General features: G+C 39.7%; 1 protein-coding gene across 1 annotated transcript in view; it reads right to left on the bottom strand.

Moving 5' to 3' along the window:
* IKBKAP (inhibitor of kappa light polypeptide gene enhancer in B-cells, kinase complex-associated protein) overlaps nucleotides 1-19,590 on the bottom strand; it is a 64,000-nt gene that overhangs the window by 2,320 nt on the left and 42,090 nt on the right. Inside the window, exons 25-34 of the mRNA XM_006886984.1 lie at nucleotides 18,612-18,709; nucleotides 17,182-17,383; nucleotides 13,441-13,502; nucleotides 9,797-9,859; nucleotides 9,285-9,345; nucleotides 7,076-7,189; nucleotides 6,501-6,612; nucleotides 5,186-5,313; nucleotides 4,561-4,715; nucleotides 697-772 (exon numbers count right to left, since the gene is read on the bottom strand). Of these exons, the coding sequence (XP_006887046.1) occupies nucleotides 697-772; nucleotides 4,561-4,715; nucleotides 5,186-5,313; nucleotides 6,501-6,612; nucleotides 7,076-7,189; nucleotides 9,285-9,345; nucleotides 9,797-9,859; nucleotides 13,441-13,502; nucleotides 17,182-17,383; nucleotides 18,612-18,709 (1,071 nt within the window). The remainder of the gene's footprint in view (nucleotides 1-696; nucleotides 773-4,560; nucleotides 4,716-5,185; nucleotides 5,314-6,500; nucleotides 6,613-7,075; nucleotides 7,190-9,284; nucleotides 9,346-9,796; nucleotides 9,860-13,440; nucleotides 13,503-17,181; nucleotides 17,384-18,611; nucleotides 18,710-19,590) is intronic.

Genomic DNA, 19,590 nt, shown 5'->3' on the forward strand with positions numbered 1-19,590 from the left:
AAAAAAACCCAACTGGCGGTACAGGCAGTATTCATTCTGTTGTACATAGAGCTGCTATGAGTTGGGAATGCGTTGATTGCACCAAACAAGAACAATCTAACTGAAAACTTTTTCCAACAAAAAAACCAAAATATTTTAGGTATAAATAATACATATTAAGTAAGACACTAAATCCTTTGAATATATCTTCAAATTATACTGTTAGCCCTAAAATGTAAAAAAAGTGGTCTAGATAAACAACAAAAATTATGAAATGCTTTCAAGATACAGTGCATTATAACTGCTCACAGATTCTCATAAGAATTTTTGAAACCTATAAATAAATGTGTACTGTTTAGCCTCAGACTTTAAGCTAATACGTATTTATGGACAAATGTATGTCACTATGAGTAAAATTTTCCAAACAATTATTTGTGTGTGTGTGTGTGTGTGTGTATGTATGTATATATGTATGTATATATGTGTATATGTGTGTGTGTATATATATGAAGCTGAATTCCTACTCAAACTGCTCCCACCACTAGTAGCTTTAAACTGGTGTCTTACTAAAGATAACATCTCAGAATTTAGAGAAAATTGTAATTAAATCTCAAACTCTCCTTCAACTGATGGTCTTCTCAATACTTACAGAAAAAACCCCACAGCAAAACACTTCTGCATGTTTCTAAAATTTATACAAAGGGGGAAAATACTCACCAAGAACAGGGGTTGAAGTCTTCTGTTGTTGATAGGAGGCCATGATACTGTTGGCAGTTGAAGTGGGGCCTAGAATCTATGTAGAAAGTGTAGTGTATCAGCAAGCATTATCTCAGATTTCTGATCACTGCAATTACCAAAGGCCAAGTCACCTGCAGTTAACAGCCCAAACTGTAAGCCCTCATTTTTCACTGGTGTGCTATCAAACACTATTCTCTTTTCTATATAATTTTAAATTGCTAGTTAAGAAGAATTTGAGCTATGGTCTTGGAGAAGAGTGATGAATATCCACCAAATGAACAAATATGCCTTGGAGAAAGTGCTGCCAGAAATACTCCTTGGAGACAAAGATGATGAAGCTTCGTCTCTCATACTTTGGGTATGCTGCTAGGAGAAGCTGTTCCTTGGAGCCAGACATCATGCTTGGAAAAGTGAAGCGTCGACAGAGGAGAGGAAGACCCTCAGTTAGGTGGTTTGACACAATGACTACTGTACTGGGCTCAAGTTTATCAGGAAGTGTAAGGATGGCAAAGGATTGGACAAGGGTTTAGATCTGTTGTTCACAGGGTCGCTATGGATCATACTCGACTTGACAGCACCTAACATAACAAATTTCTCCACAATCTCAGATCTCTAATCTCCCTTCTCATTCTCTCATTATTCTTCTCTCATTTTCCTTCACAACAAAGCTATGAAAATAGAAAACAAAACAAAATATCCCACAAGGCCACATGCCTGGTCTTTTCCAAATGTGCATTCCATACTCTGAGGGGAGGAGGAATAAGAGGTTACAGAACACAAATGGGTATCAACTGTACCCAAAGACTTGTGGGGAACAAATATTTCTAAATTACAACACTGCGGAGTTAACCACACTATTGGCACACTGTCGAGGAAAGAGACTGCATCAGACACCAGGCTGGCAGCAAGCCGGCTTGGGCTCACAGCAGCCGCCTTCTGTTTTCCTTTTTTATAGTATTTTTTTCATTGTTGAACATTTTCTTCCTACCCCCAAACCCCACCCCACAATGTATTCCTTGTTCCAGACTATTGTAATACGTACAATGCCTAATCATATATTCCTTTCAGACAGTTCTTCCCCTCCTCTGTTCCAGTGTGTGCTCATTATCCATTCTTTTCCTATTCTCTCCCTAATGCCCCATATCTGTTCTATTTTATAATAGCAGTGTTATGCAGTGTTTGTCCTTTTGTGACTAAGATATTTCACTCAGCATAATATCTTCCAGGCTTCCCCATGCTTTGAAATGTTTCATGAGTTCATTCTTTTTCAATGCTATGTAATATTCCACGGCACTAGTTTGTGTGTTTTTTTAATCCATTCACTTAATGGGCACTTGGGTTGCTTCCATCTCTTTGCTGTAGTGGATCATGTAGCAATAAACACCTCAACAAGAAAAAAGGTAAACAACCTAAACACAAAATGGACACAATACAAATAGTTCACCAATGACAACATTCAGATGGCAAACAAACACATGGATAAACATTCAAAATCCCTCGCTATCAGAGAGATGCAAATCAAAACAACTATGACATACCATCTCACTCCAGCAACAATAGCAAAGTTCAACATGGCAGCAAACAACAAATGCTGGTGAGACTGTGGAGAGACTGGAACCTTTATTCACTGCTGTTAGGAATGTAAAATGGTACAGTTACTATGGAAGGCAGTCTGGTGCTTTCTCAAAAGGTTGGAACTAAGGGAGCTCTGGTGGCCTACGGCAAAGAGCTGCACTGCAATCCCAGAGGCACGTGGTTTGAATCCATCAGATGCTCTGCTGGAGAAGGAGGGACAATCTCCTCCTGTACCATTCAGATCTGATTTGACGGTACACACACACACACACACACAAAATAAGAAGAAAAGTGAAAAATAAAAAGTTGGAAATAGAAGTGCCATTTGACCCAACAATTCCAGTGTTGGAAATATACCCTAAAGAAATCAGAGTCACAACTCAAATAGAAGTATGGGTTGTTTTTGTTTGGTTTTTTTGCTTATCCCTGAATATACACTCCTTGTTGTTAAGGGCCCAAAAGCAGTCACATGTATCCAAGATATTTCTTCCAAGTGCCTCCTGGTGTCCTGCACACATACCATTACTAACAACTGAAACAAAAACATAGTTTTGCTAGTTCTTTTCCTTAAGAGGTTAATAAAGTTGGTATCTTAGAAATGAATATGATTTGTAATAGAAGAGGGTACAGGGAAGAGCATGGGGGAGGCATTATAAATTCCCAGCTTCAAAAGTACTAGAGTTGTGAAGATGATGCTTACATTTCCACTAGAAAATAACTATTACAGTGAATTCAACTATTCGTGAGGTCCTGGTAGCATAATGGATAAGTGCTCAGTTGCTAACCAAAAGGTCAGCCGTTGCGACCCACCAACAGCTCTAAGGAGGGAAGATGTGGCAGTTTGCTTCCATTAAGTTTAGTGTCTTAGAAGCCGTAAGGGACTGTTTCTACTGTCCTCCAGGGTCGCTCTAGTTGGAATTGACTCAATGGCAATGGGTATGGATTCTTTTATTTCCACGTTAAAGACTTTTACATCTATTTTATAACCTTGAGAGCATTCCAATGAACTATACTTGAAAAATGCAATCTCACTGCCACATAGCCAATTTCAACTTACAGCAGCCCTCCTTCAGGTTTCTGAAATTATAAATCTTAATGGCACTGACTGTTAATCTTTCTCCTAACAATGAAATACTACTGCCTTTAAAATGGAGAGCACTGAGATTCAGTAAATATATGGGCTTTCTAACCACTGAGTTAGTCAATAAATGTTTCTCCTCTAGCTCCAGGGGTATTCTCTCTATAATGCTTATGATTCTGGAGCTGGGAACCTGACAGAACATCTCTGTCACCACTGGCTCCCTGTTCTGCTCTGCCATAGGGGACATCTGAGGAAGTACAAGGCTGGCGACAGAAGAATAGGAATGCTCTTGTGTTCACTTGTTTCCTTAGCAATTCCCAAAACAGGAGCTCTTAACCCTAGGTAGGAGAATGCCCCTACCGTCTATTCTGGTTTCCACTTACGTCTTCACTTGGTAGTAGCCTTATCATGTCCCCTGGGAAATATCAACACCAACATCACCTTCTAAGATGGCTAAGTCCCAGCACAGCAACCATCTCAAGACTTCTAAATTCTAATAATCCCAAACTCTCCCCCTTAGAAACTGCCTTTGAGAAAATCACTATCTTGGATATATTCTAGCTATGTATTCTCCTTTTGTTTTTTCAGTCCTCTAAAACTTGTTTAATCGATTCCACATTTAAATTATCTCTGATAACTGGTGTGGTTTTGGTTTGAATGGACCCTGGCCCACTGACCAGTCTTTTCATCCAAATTCAAACTCTGAGCAAGAGATCTCATACATGAAGCCCGAGCAGAGGTATAAAAAAATAAATAGATCATAACTTGTTAAAATTCTTGATGAGATAGGAAGTTGATTCAAGTTTAAATTTAATTAGCAAAGCTTGTCCCCAACAACATAGCTGAAGTGGTAAGTCAAGGTTTCCATACAGCAAGGGGAAAAACAACTATCTGGGGGTTTTTAAAGAGAAAGAACTCTGATCCCATCAGCAAGTTCCCACAGGAGAAGTGAGAAGCCTTGACTCTAGTGGTAGCCCCCCCCCACCAAACAAAATCTATGAAAGCCTGGGCCACTCCATTATGTCATCTAGGAAGGAGGTAGGAATAGCTCCTTAACCTGTACCAGATGGATTAGGAGTCACTTAACTCTGGCACATTCAATTTTACAAAAACAGGACAGTTTAAAGTTGTGTGAATGTAATAACCTGTGGCAATGAAGTACCCTCTGTTTTTAAAGAGAGACTTACAGGTGTGGCTGAATTCTGCTGGGAAGCAAGAGTCCAAATTTCAGGAAGTGACTTTTCTATCAGCTGCAGAGTATCTTCAAAGGCCTTTTGTAATTCCTTTGCTTGGTCATCAAATGCAAAAAGAAACAGCATCTTTAAAATGTGGTATATTTCATCTAGAAAGAAATCAGAAACAGTTGCTAGCTGAGGTCCAATCTCAATGCTAGTATCCCACCAATTTCTTTTCCAAGCAAAAAATACACTAATACTGTATTACTACAATTACCTTCCACAATGTCTTCTTTTCCCAAATGCTAGGATCACTCAACACATTTACTATAAAAGTAAAAACACAAACACTGGCGCCATGTGGGATGGAGCCCCTCCATGAGCCTTGACCCTCAGGACTCATCTCTCATAGGTCAGTGCAATGCAGGTCAGATGGAGAAACACTTCCGTGCTAAAGTCAAAAAGGGGGTTCCAGGAACGTGCCCCGAATGGCCCTTCCTGTTCTGTTTTTCTTCACGCTGGAAATTGTGTCTTACTATCTTACAGACCTCTGCTTGTTTACAGACCTCTGCTTGTTTACATGGCTCATTTACCATTTGCCTGTGGGCAACACAGAGTGTCAGCACTGAGACTCTACCTTTCAGTTTCTCAACACTCTGCACCACCTCGTTCAGGGCCTCCAACAGGGCCAGATCCTCCAAGGGGCTTCCTTCTTTGAGGCTGTGCTTCTTCCGCTCTGCTTTGCGTCGATTCTTAGATGATCGCCTGTTAGAAATCAGAAAAATGCTTAAAACAGGACTCTCCTTGTGCTGCAGACACTAAGCGAATATCTGTTGTCTACCTCCTTTCTAGGAAACTAGAGCCTGCAGATGGATTTGTATTTGGGGAGGAAATGGGGACAAGATGTTAAAACCAGACCTTAAATAACTGAGAGAGTTAACACTTACAGGCAGGAAATAATGGGGGTGGGGGGGGAGGAAAGAACCTTAAAAATCTCCCAAAACAACTGGGATAAAAAATGTTGCTTCAGAGTTTAAAGATCAGAATAAAATGAGGTTGTCTGTGGGAAATAGATGGGAATCTCCTCCTGTTTGATTGACAGCCTCTAAAAAAACATCTAGATGGTCAGCTTTGAGTCTGTTCTGACTCACTGGTAATGAGTATTTTGAGTTTTGAGTATCCAGGAAGAGCTATAAAATTTAATATAATATCAAACAATTTTATAATAAAAAACTAAGTCAACATAAACAAAATAAAAGTTAAAGGAAAATAGACATGCCAGACTATAATCAGAACACTGACAAATCTATGTAAATTCGATTCTTTCTGACTCAGAGCTCTTTAATTCTACTAGCAGTGCTGTCAGACACTATTAACAGAACAGTTCTTGTTGCCTTTTCTACAATTTCTGATCATTCCACAAATTCAAAGATCTGAATTCCTAGAGCAAAATTCAGTTTAAAGACATACTTCTGCATCCCTTTATGTCTCCTAACCAGGACTATAAGGCCTTTGCTAGTTAGATCCTACCTTTCTCGTTAGATGTTGTGCTAGCATATGGCAGCATACACAGAAGAGATCTGACCAATGGCTATGCTGGGTAAAAGAGCAGAGATTTATGGAAAATTTGTCATTTCTTCCAATGCTGACTGAACTGAAGAAGCTTGAGCTCTCTTCGTTGAATCTCTCATTTTCCTGTTTCTATACATTATAGGTACTCAACAACTTGTTCAATGAGCAGAAGCAGGGTACCAGTTCAAGTGCCTCACAGGCAGGGCTGACATAAGAGCTGCAGACCAAGTGTAATCTCTTCAACATGCTGGAGACGGCGTGGCACAAGGCCCTCACTGCCAGAATAATGTCCATCTCCTTGCCCCACTCTCCTGGTAGGACATCAAGCTATTTGTTTTCATTTCCACCATAAACCTAAGAGATGGCCGTGGTGTACATACGCCGATATCCTGGAGTTACTGTGAGAGTATTTGCCACTCATGTCACTGCCACTCATGACACTACTGGTTTCAGAGAAGAGATCTGACTCTTGACCACGAGGTCCCTCCTCATCTATAGGCAGAAGCAGATGCATAACAAAACAGTCAGTGCACATGTAGGCTTACCTTCCGTGAAGTGAATGGAATACAACTGGGGCATATCTAAGAATGGATGAAACTTACTATAAGTTCATCTCAAAATGATTCAACTGTTACTACTATAAGCCAGTACTTTACTAAACGCCCTTCCACCACCACAGAATCTTTGGGAGAGGAAATTGATTTCTGAACACAGACGTGTGAACAGCTGCTCTGGGTGGAGGGAGATGGCAGGGTTAGGGCATAGCCCATGCCACTCCTGGTCTTGCTCTGCCCTCCCTCAATCCACATGAACACAGGTCTGAGAGGCCACTAAAGGCTTCACAGCAGCCTCAGGCCTCCCCAGTGGCACAGTCATCAAATCACAGGAATAACAACAAGAAACTAAAAAACTACCTGTAAGCACCAATGATCTTCCAGCAGACACAGACACTCACCCAGATTCATTTGCTGTGCTTGCTCCTTAAGCTCTCGAACCACCAGCAGCCGTTCCTTATGGCGAATAAACATGGTCGTCTGAGAGTCCAGAAATACCATGTAATTTTTTTGGGCTAAAGGATAAGATGCAAAAGAATTTGAGTAAGGTGGTTAAGCATGGAAAAATGTGAGGGATGGGCAGGTGAACAACGCTGAAATAAAAAAGTTTCTAAGTTTTTCAAATCAAGCTTCTAATTTTTCCATTGGTGAGAATTAATCTACATAGTTTTAGGAGAATTACCTGGAGAGGAGAGTCTAGAGTTCATCAGCCATATCCTGGAGTACAAATAAAGTTTTGAAATCACCTGAACAAAGACTTACTAACTAGCCTAGTAACTAGGACATAGGAAATAGTCAACAAAAATAGGCAACACTCACCTAAACACTTCTCCTTAATACCCATTAAAATGCCCATGGGTTCTGAACAAATACACCAATTTCTTATTTGTCCATTGGAATACACAAAACATTAAGAGCATTAGTAGAATTTATTTTTTAAAAGCTAAATATTACTCTTCAGAGACAGATTTATTAATTAGCATTAGACCTATGTAGATGCATCATCAGCACTTCCCAAGGTCCTCAGTAGAGAGGATAATATAAGAGCTGCCTAGATGGGCTGCTGTGTAAGTCAGAGAGGATGTCTAGCTAGTTAATGTTTTCCATGTCAATGTTAAAAGCCATATATAACTTGAATATTATGTTTAAAAAGGCAATTCTTAAAATCAATCCTCACTTCTTAAGATTCCTATCTGACAAATGTTACTCTTTCCATTTTGCTTTTAGTAATCACTGGAAGATTTTAGAATGAGTAACAAACACATGTTCTTTAAGAGTGCAGGGACTTTATTTGAAAGAATTCTTATTTATTTTTAATATTTTTCTGACCTGTATAAAAGTTTTATTTGATCAATGAACAGGTATATTCTTCATCTCAACAATCGAACACATTGTCATAGCATTGGAAATGACTCGTAGCTCACTCCACAGTTATGTATCATATGGAAGGAGACTGTTTATCCAAGTGTTTAAATTTTACCCTTTTTATTTCCTTTCTATTTCATTATTAAAACTTTTCAGAGATGCAGATATGATCTTTCACCACTGAAAATATCAGAAAATCTCTCTTAAGAATATTATCTTATATAACTGTATATAACTACTAAGTGCAGGAAATCTGCCATTTATCTAATACTATTACCTAACTGAGTTCATATTTAAGTTGATCAATTATTGTCACATAAAAAGATATTTAATCCTGGGAGCTCTGGTGGCCTAGTGACAAGAAGCTGAACTGCAATCCCGGAGGTGCCTGGTTCAAATCCACCATATGCTCTGCTGGAGAAGGAGGGACAATTTCCTCCTGTACCAGTCAGATACAATTTGATGGTACACACACAATAATAATTTTTTTAAAAAGAGATTTAATCTTACCTTATCACAAGTTTATACTATCTCAAGAGTTTATTAGTATTCAACAATTTAGCATATTAAAATATTCCAGTCAAAATTAAATGTTACATCTGTTGGAGAATTTTAATCAATTCTGTCTGCTGTTAGGGACCTCTCCAAAGTGCTGAAGAGCAATGGTATCTCTTTGGAGACTAAGGTGCGTCTGATACAGGCCATGGTCTTCGCAATCACCTGTTATGCATCAGAGAATTGGACAATGACCAAGGAGGATAGAAGGAGAATTGATGCCTTTGAGCTGTGGTGCTGGAGAAGAGTATTGAGAATACCATGGACTGCTAGGAAAACAAACAGATTTGTCCTGGAAAGGGTTAAACCAGGTGGCTCCTTGGAGGCAAGGATTCTGAGGCTCCATCTAACTTACTTTGGACATGTTGTGAGGAGAGACCGGTCCTTAGAGAGGGACATCATGCTTGGGAGGGTGGAGGGACAGCGCAGGAGAGGAAGGCGTTCTATGAGGTGGATTGATTCAGTGACTGGGATAATTGGGATGGGAGTGTCAGAGACAGTGCGATTGGCACAGGACAGAGCGGAGTTTAGGGCTATTGTACATAGGGTCCCTATGAGTTGCAGGCGACTCGACGGCACATAACAACAACAATACATAAAGAGATAAAATGAAGAAAGGGACTGCTCATCTCTCTCCTCCCCACCTCTGTATGTCCAAATAAGAAATTTTATCTAAAAACGTAATCTTACCTTCTAAAATGGAAGGCTTTATGTTTGTTTCTATAATATCTAGTCTGTTGTATTTGTAGACCTAAAAGGGAAAAAATGCAATGATTTTAAGTCAATAAAGAGCGAATTACTTTCAAAGGTAACTAAGATATTTTGCAGGGGTGGAAGCCTATCCCAAGGCAGCCAACTGACAGTCAACTAACTTCAGTAAAAACAACACTGTGAATCTGGAGGATGGACTCATAATATTACAAAAGAAAAATTTTAAAAATATGTTTAAAAGTACTGCTTGCAGGCTGGTCCGATAGTAGTGGGTTATCAGAAACTATTAACATTAGTGCAACTAAAGTTGGTATACACCCACCACAGCTGAATTTGACTGGCCTTAAAAAAAAAAAAAGTACTGCTTATCCTTAGATCCAGGACCAGAACTATTTCTTAAACTCACTGGCCCCAGAGGACAATGGATTCCAGCTGACCTCATATCCTTTGTTCTCTCTGTCTGGGTGAGCACCAACATAAAACTCCCTTACCATCCTCAGAGCTTCTTCCCAGGCCGTTCCGTCTAACAGCAGGAGAACAGCTTCTTCATAATCCTAACAGGGAGCATCAAGGAAGATAACAGGTAAATTAATGCAGCAAGGGTATCCGACGCCATGACCACAAACTGACTACAAATATGCCACTGTCCAAGCTTCCCTCCACCATTACAGTGCCAACTCTTAGCATCCTGCCTGGCCCACAGTCTATGTTCAACAAATACTGACTTAGAAGACAAAGGAGGGTGTACATACAAGAAATAACAACAAAAAAACACAGTAAGTATCATCTCTTTATATCCCTGACCACAAACTTTTTTCCTTCAACTTCAAGCCTCTAGAAAACAGAAAAATCTGTGAATACTGGTATACTCTTCAGTCTTCAAAGACTTTTGATTCTGTACCCTTATCAGAGAAGAATATTTTTAATATATATCCCAAACTACAAGTCATATAAAACCACATAAAAATTAATACATTTAAACAGAATGAAATATATAAGACAATTAGCTATATTTTCTCAAATAGTCATTGTCATACAAAAAAGTACGAGAGGATATATATTAGATTAAAAGGCATTTCAAGGAACCAAGATACAAAATTAAACACACAGCCTTAGATGGGACTCTATTTAAATCAATATATTATAAAGAAGACTTTTAGAGTCACTGGGAAAATTGGTATATTAATTAGTAGATAAAATTATGATCTAATTAAGAAGGAGAGATGGAGATCACAGTACCAGCAAAACAAAGTAAAAATAGCACATAAAGTACAAATTCATTTTGGTTAAAAATACACCCACAGGCATTGGGGAAAAAAAAGGTTAAGAAATACAAGCTTTCTTTCTCATTGCTGTTGAGTTAAAATCAACTTCTGGATAAGTCACCAAGGTTGTAAACAACTGCACAGGAGAGCTTGCTAATCTTTTTCCTATGAAGCTGCTAGTAGATTCGAACCACCAGACCACTCAACAAGGTGCCAAAAATAACAATCTCTCTGTGGCAAAAAGGTGTCTTTTTTTGGTATTTGTTTACTAATATTTAAACAATGCATAATTACATATGCAACTTATAATAATTTATTTTCATTAACAATTTATTTATTAAAATAAGGCAGACAGAGGAAAAAGCAGCCCCAGGGGCCTCTGGGACAAAACCAAGAGGTCTAACATGTCTATTTAAATCCCAGACACAGATGTGAATTCTACCACATGTAAGTTATACTTTAATTTTCTATTTATTCATTTATGTACAAACATATATATCAATTTATTCTCATGTAGAGTGGGGATGAAGTATCTTATCAATTCAATTAACAATTTTAGATTGTGTATTTTTCAACTCCAACTTTTCTATTCTATGCATGCTTTACTCCTTATGGTTTTCAATTCAATCATACAACACAGGTGCTTTCCAGGATCTAATAAACAATATTAACTATCTTTTATTCATCCTAACTGCATGAAAGGCATTTAAGCTTTTTAACAGCACAACTATGTTCTGCAAATAGGTGCCTAATAATGCAAAAATGCTTGCTCATTCAAGGTCAAAATTTTAGACAACCTGTGTGCCATTGTTGGTGCAGTTTCACTCTTTTCATAATAAATCCTATCAAAACCTCCTATGAGTACTTATTCTTATTGCCTGCTGGAAAACAGAATTCCTCAAGCTGCCCAAGATAAAGATATATTTCCAACAGAGAATGTGGGAGTAAAAAACAAAAAATGTTCAAAACTTCGATTATTTGGCTTTTAATTTGGGACTTTCTACCAAGATCAAATGACCAGTGCATTCTACCAGTGTAGAAGAGCTCTCTGGCAGGGAATGTGACAGAACTTACAATTACTTAGAGACATACTGACTTTAGATCTTTAAGGCAAGCCCAATCTGTTCTGCTTACTGATTGAAAAGGTATGGAGACAGGATGCATCCCTGATGCACTCCTTTCCTCATTTTGAACCATGCAGCGTTTCCCTGCTCTTTTCTACGAACTGCTTCCTAGTCAAAATACAGGTTTCGCATAAGCACAATAAAGTGTTTCGGATTCCCATTTCCCTCAAGGTTAGCCACAATTTTTTGTGATTCACACAGTCAAATGCCTTTGCATTGTCAATGAAACACAGATTTTCTTCTGGTACTCTTTGTTTTTTGCCCAGATCCATATGACACTGGCAATAATGTCTCTAGTGCCAGGACCTCTTCTAACCCCAGCTTATACTTCTGATAGTTCTCAGTCAATGTACTGTTCCAGTCATTTCTGGATAATCTTGAGCAGGATTCTGCTAATGTGTGATATTACTGATATTGATCTATAATTTTGACATTCTGTTGGGTCACTTTTGGAATGGGAATAAATATGGATCTTTTCCAATCAGTTGGTCATGTAGTTGTCCTCCAGATTTCTTGGCACAACTTGGTGAGCACATGCAGGGTGGCATCTGTTTGGTGAAATACATCAATTGGTATTCCATCAATTCCTGGGGCTTTATTTTTTTCAAGACCTTCAGAACAGCCTGCACTTCCTCCTTCATCACCACTGCCTCTTGATCATATGTTGTTTCTTAAAATTCTTCTGTGTCAGCCAATTCTTTTTTGTACAAGGACTGTATACTCCTTCCATCTTCTATTAATGCCTCCCAAATCATTCAATATACTTCCCACAGCATCCTTAAGCATTGCAACTTGCGGCTTGAATTTGTTCTTTAAATCCCTCCGCTTAAGAAATGCTGAGTGAGTTTGGCCCTTTTGATTTTCAACTCTAGCTCCTTGCACATTTCATTACAATACTTTGCCTTGTCTTCCCGAGCTGTCCTTTGAAATCTTCTATTTAGTTGCTTAACTTCTTGATTTCTTCTCTTTGCTTTGGCTTCTCAGCACTCTAGTGCAATATTCAGTCTCTTCTGACATCTATTTTATGTCAGATTGAGGTTGTTAACAATTACAGCTTGCTTTGCTCCACAATCAACACTGTTAACACCAGCAGTCAGGAAATAAAATGATAAATTGCACTGGGAAAATCTGCTGTCAGGTACCTCTCCAGAGTGCTGAAAAGCAACGATTTCAATCTAGAGACTAAGGTCCACCTAATCCAGGCCATGGTCTTTGCAATCACTTGTTATGCTTCAGAGAGCTGGATGATGGCCGAGGATCATAGAGAAGAATCGATGCCTTCAAGTTGTGGTGCTGGACTGCCAAGAAAACAAATAAGTCTTGGAAAGGGTGAAACCAAGTTTCTCCTTGGAGGCTAGGATTTGAAACTCTGTCTCACATACTTTGGGCAGGTGGCCAAGAGAGACCAGTCCTTAGAGGAGGACATTATGCTTGGAAGAGTGAATGACAGCACACAGAGGAAGACCTCGGATAAGATGGATTGGTACAATAGCCGAGGCAGTGGGGGTTGGTGTGTCAGAATTATAGGGCAGGTTTCAGAGCTGTTGTGCATACGATCACTATGGGTCATAGGTGACTCGCTGGCACATAACAGTAAGTCGAGCCAGCAAGATGGAACTCCTTCAAGGCAAATACTCTCTCTGGATTTAATAATCACCCATTAACCCTTTAACATTCATTATCAGAAAGATACAAGAGAAGTCACTGTTTGAGAACAGGGGAGGTTTTAGAAGGAACTGAGCTCACCTGGGCATACTGCTCCAACACTGTGGCTGCATCACTGTGCTTTCTCTGTTCAACTAGTTTTCCTGCAAAAGAATAACAGCAATAAGCATTTCACCACAGTTGGTTTGCTACAAACAGCATTACCAAAACTCAAGTTGAAAGTTTTTATTGGTACAAAACAGTTTTGGTTGCTTAAATCATGTCTTTAAAATAGAATTCTAAAGAGTAGAGCCAGAGCTCTACATAATAAAACAGTATGCTTTTAAGTGCTCCTGAAGGAGTGAAGTATCTGTGCATAAAGTGTTAAACAAAGATTCTTTACTGAAACGCTTCTTCAATATGCCTTAGATAACAAATGATGTTCTTTGTGAATTTCTGAAGGAAATGGGTAAATATATCTTGGAGTCTTACCTCAAATGGTAGGTGGTCTAAATTTAGCATTTGGTTTGAAATCCTAAGTCGTCAAAATTAGCCTTGAAAAATAATTGTAAAGCAAACATATAGGAAACTCACAAAGTATCCCTTACCAGTCCTTTCTTTCTCTAATATTAAGATACTGTCATTTCATTGTTTGAACACTAGAGGGAGGTAGTTGGCTGCTGTGTGAGAGTCATGCAGCATGTTAAAAAAGCAAAGAGGTCATTTTGTGGACTAAAATGTATGTGCCTGACCCAAGTCAAGGCATTTTCAATCACCTCATAAGCATATGAAAGCTGAATAATAAATAAGGAAGACTGAAGAAGAACTAATGCCTCAGAACTATGCTTTTGGTGAAAAATACTGAATATACTGTGGACTACTGGATGAGTTAACCAGTTTCTGCCCAGAAATTTGGAGGACAGCAACTTGGCCAGCTGACTGGAAAAGATCTGTATTTGACCCCATTCCCAAGAAAGATGATTCAACAAAATGTGGAAATTATCAAACAATAGCTTATGAAAGCTAAATATTGTTAAAGATAGGACAAAAACAGCTAAAACAGTACCTTGACAGGGAACTATGAGAACTTTAAGCTGGTTCTAGAAGAGGCAGTGACACCAAGGATATGACCCCAATGTCAGATGAATACTGGCTAAAAGCAGAGAATACCAGAAGGATGTCTATTTGTGTTTTATTGACTATGCAAAAACATTTGGCTGTGTGAAATCTTAACAAACTATGGCTAATATTGAGAAGAATGGGAATCCAGAATGCATAATTATGCTCATACAGAATCTATATATACCTAGGAGGGACCAGCCCCTGGAGAAGAACATCATGCTGGTAAAGTAGAAGGTCAGCGATAAAGGAGATCTTTAGTAAGACAGACTGATACAGTGGTCGAGATACGGGGCTCATGTACAGCAGCACCTGTAAGCTGGTGTAGCATCAAACAGTCTTAGCGGATTGTACACAGGGCCACTCTGAGACCAACTCAACTGCTCCTAGCAACCACAACTATCACTCTACTGCTGTTAGCATTCACATGTTCAAGATGTCGTTATGAAGATATAAAGCCACTAAATAAATCAGGAGCCCATAACACAAAGGAGCCTGAATGAAAAATGCTTTCTCAGATCATGCTTTTCTTTTTTATTTTAGATTTTAATGAAATGACCATGCTCTTGATCAACTAAATAATACTTCACTCAGTACGAGTATGAGAGTTTTAAAAATGCACTATTTTTATAAAAAGAACAAGGGCTGTATGAGGATGACCTTCTTCAGCTTCACAAAGGGGATCTGTTCCTGTTGACATCAACAACTAAAACCAATTCCCATGAGCTCAGCCATGTCCCTCATGCTCCCGTGACTCCTTATGTTCATCCCAAAACCAATCTTACTGCTTTCCTTGGTCCAAAATTCCATGTGATCACTCAGACCACATAAAACCATACTGAGGAAGTCAAAAGATTATAACCCAGGTTGGTACCAGAATAGTCAGGACAGCTGCTCACAGGCACCTCAGCTTTGAGCCTTGCGTCTTCAGAAGCGTGTTACAAAGCTCTCAGTCCTGCCAATTATGGCTCATGGAAGTGTGGGATTTTGTGAGAATACGTTTAAGGTTTAGGAAATGCCGTTAAAATGGCTACTTTTGCTGCTACTAAAATGGAAAGAAAAGTTAAGCACCTTAGTTTTGGCTTGAGACGAGGCCTGAGGCTGTATGCACATGAATAAGGTAAGTTAAGGGTAGAGAATGAAGTTGAAATTGGGAATTCCTTGGAAAGTTTATGCATTTTTTGTTAACTTTAGGACTATTTCTGTTTCTTACATATAGAAATGCTAAGATATATCGTAAAAATGCTTAAAGTTTTTACTGACTTATGTTTATAGGATATTGATATCTTTTTTTATGTAGTAATATTAAATGTATATTGTAAGATATATGGAAGCAGGAGTGGCATCCACTTTGTAAACAACGTGCCTCTGTAAACTCTATGAACTTTGATAAATGATGATAGTTAGAGAAAGGCTTCAGGCCTTTTGTTCATAGGATCACTATGAGTCATATTTGACTCAATGGCAATCAACAACAATAATGTAGCAATGTTAAAGAATACTGGATAATGTGTATTTAGAAAGTGTGTAAGTCCCACCTTTATCTTCTCAAGTGGATATACTAAAAAGTAAACATTTGCCCTGAAAAATAATTGTTGAAAATAACAGAATATGTTAGGTGGCTTGGGGCTCAGCCTAGGGGAGAATTAAGCCCACCCAGCACTCTAAGATATGCATTTGAATGGATTTATAGATCCTCCTTGGACATTTGATTGAAGAGATTAACAATTAGAAGAAAGAGAGGGGCGTAGGGAGACTTGACTTTTTAAAGCTGCAACAACAAACAAAATGAAGCTTCAACAAGTGGTTTGGCTTCTGAAGCAGGGTAAGGTGGGCACCCATCAGAGCTCATTTCCAGGAATGGCAGTTAAAGGTAAGTATGTTCACTTGTAGTGACCACCTGGGTCTAATAGAGTAGATTTAGGAGGCATGCAGCAATGACAAGGTAAGCTGAGTTTGGGCATGTGCCATCAGCACGTTGGACCTAGCATGCACAGAGGTATGGATAAGCCCAAAGGGTTGTTGGCCTGAGGAGCATGGAGTCACGAGAACCCCTGTCTTGTTGACTTAGCCCACGTGAGGGCTAAGACAGTGAAGAAACCAGTCAATTTGGGACACACACAGGAAGTGGACTCCTAAGTTTACAGCTGAGGCCCATTCTGGATCTAGAAACTGATGAATGGAGATGAGTTGACCAGAACCCAAACAGATGAAGATGTTTCATGCCGTCAGCTTTGTTTGTGTTGACTGCTAAAACCTGATAGTGTTCTTGACCACACTTTGCTTACAATGCAGATGCTAAACGTTCTAACTGAAACAGAAGCATTGTATTTCTGGGCTTCTCTGTTATAACAGCATAATCTTGATCCTCATTAATACCAATCTAAATTAATTCTCAAGAGTGGTGATGAGACCATCTCAAGAAATCACTACTCATTCATGGACTGCCATCAAGTCTGAACTGGCTCACAGGTGACTTTGCAGGGGGGTTGGAGGTTATACATTGAGCGGGAGACGCCCCCTTTCTTCCACAGAGCTACTGGTAGATTTCAATTGCTAGAGTGGCAACATTTTCTGGATTAGCAGTGCATCTCCCTACACATTACACTTTCAGTGCTCTCAAGCCATACTGCCCTAAATTTACTTGAAAAGTTATCAAACAAAACAAAAGAATCAAAGGGTTTGTTTGTTTTTTTAAGAAGACCCAGAAACAACTGTGTTTACCTGCCAGAGTCCTGCCCAGGCTGGCCAGCTCATCCCCGGTAAAGTTAAGGTGGGCTGCCATGCAGAGAGCTTGTTGCCAGCTGCCACAGGCCTGAAAGGCTTCTAGCGCTTTGTCATAAGCACCAGAGCGGGCAAACACAAGTCCTGCTGGTTCATGGAGTTGCCCCTGCAACAGGTGTTCCCCATAAGCAATACTGATATCCTGTGAAAAGAGGAAAGGGAGGTTAGTGATGGCATGTGAGGATGCTTACACTGAAATTCCAAAGGGGGAATGGACCTCAGTGATTACACCTGAAACCAGTACCCTGGGAAAATCCAGTGCAATCAGTTAGTCCATTCTTGCATTCAAAGCTTAACTGAGAATGTTTCATTTATACACCAAAATTACTGACTACTTATCCACTAGTCTGAGCATGTTTACTGTCATGCCAAAGCAAAAACACCAAACAAATAATATGAATGATCACAAAGTGCTTGCTCTTGTGGTGATGGGTAATGAGCAATGGACTAACAACTACAACATGGTCTAGGACACAATGGTAGAAAACAAGAAATGGACAGGGAGCAATGAGAGTGCTCTTTCAGAGGGCTGTCAGGAAACCTCTAAGGAGGGGATGTTTGAGAGAACTAGAATAAGCCGTGTTAGGGGTTTACTCCAGGCAGAGTAAGGCTGGCACTGAGCTAAGGTAGGAATGTATACTATTGGTGTGAGGTATAACAAGGAGGCTGATGTAGCTGGATCAGAGAGAGCAAGGAAAAAGTAAAGAAAGAGTAGAGAAAGGAAAGCAAAGGCAGCCGCTAGTCTGACACTGCATTTCCCAGGCTCAGTGGTCGACAGGGATACAGGGAGAATACCACATAAAGGCCTGCCCGTCCGTAAGCCACAGCACGAGGGGAGATAAATCAGTAGGCTAGAAGGCAATCTGCTCATCTGTGTGACCAGTCAATATGCAAGGTGTGCACTACACCCTCAGGATGTTATAAAGAGGATGTTAAACATTTCATTTAGAAGCAAGGTATCTGGGATAAGAGAAGAGTTCAATAAAGGTTTGTGAAACAAACAAAAAGGAAAAGTTACCCTGAGATACACAGAAAGAGCTTTATTGTTTGGGACACTCAACTATGCCACTCCCAGTGGGGCTAGACAGGAGGAGATGAAGAATGGAGCAGGGAAGCCCACATGGAAATGACTAGTATTCCAGATACGCGATCAGGGAGAACTCCTAGTTTCAGGCAACAGTATTTTTTTTAGAACAAACAAGAAACTCAAGATGAGGCTAATGAATTGTAACATAAAACTTGAACAAGGATGGTGTCAGGGAGTTATACAGCTCACCCCTTCCCAACCAACACACAATGCAAAACTAAGGCTCACCCCTTCCCAACAAACACACAACGCAAAACCACAAGTCTCATCTCACACTCCATACCTTGTACTGCTGCGAGCCTGGTGGATATAACTTCAGAGCTTTGCTATATAAGTTTTTATCTTTTATTAAGTTTAGACATTCTGGGAAGAACTCTGGGCCTGTAGGAGTAAGAGCCACACAAACACAGGCTTAGACTTTGGAAACATAAGGAATTTAAATTATATCAACAGAAATCCTCCAGTAAATCAGCAAGCCTCTAGGAATTTTAATTTTTAACAAGCTCTAGCACAGACTTTAATGTATGAGACTCACTAATTGGGATAAGCATTCTACTTGAATTCTTCTACACTATCCTGAACAAATGAACATTCTGTCAGTTGTGACTCGTAGATGATCCTCCAGCAGGTTTCTGAGGATATAAACTACACGAGAAAAGAATGTCTATCACTCCCCCTCAGAGCTGCTGGTGGATTTGAACGGCCGAACAGTGCCTCTTCTGATCTTGTGCCAATCTTATTATCTCCGACACACCTACCCATTACCCCAGTCACTGAATCAATCCATCTCATCAAGGGTCTCCCTTTCCTGCGCTGTCCCTCCACCCTCCCAAGCATGATGTCCCTCTCCAAGGACTGATCCCTCCCTGCAACAGGTCCAAAGTATGTCAGACAAAGCATCAGAATCCTTGCCTCCAAGGAGCAGCCAGGCTTCACCCTCTGCAGGACAAATTTGTTTATTCTCCTAGCAGTCCATGATATATTCAGTACTGTTCTCCAGCACCAAAGCTCAAAGGCATCAATTCTCCTTCAACCATCTCTAGTCATTGTGGCAAGTAATTGCCAAAACCATGGCCTATTATCAGGCACATTTAGTCTCCAGGCTGACATCGTTGCTCTTTAGTACTTTGGAGAGGTCTCTGACAGCAGACTTTCCCATTGCAATTTGTCTTTTAATTTCCTGGCTGCTGGTACCAAGAGCGTTGATTGTGGAGCCAAGCAAACTAAAGCTGTTGACAATCTCAATTTCTTCACCATCTATC

Source organism: Elephantulus edwardii, unplaced genomic scaffold (assembly GCF_000299155.1).
Source record: "Elephantulus edwardii isolate Elephantulus edwardi_28Jun2011 unplaced genomic scaffold, EleEdw1.0 scaffold00052, whole genome shotgun sequence".
Lineage (NCBI taxonomy): Eukaryota > Metazoa > Chordata > Mammalia > Macroscelidea > Macroscelididae > Elephantulus > Elephantulus edwardii.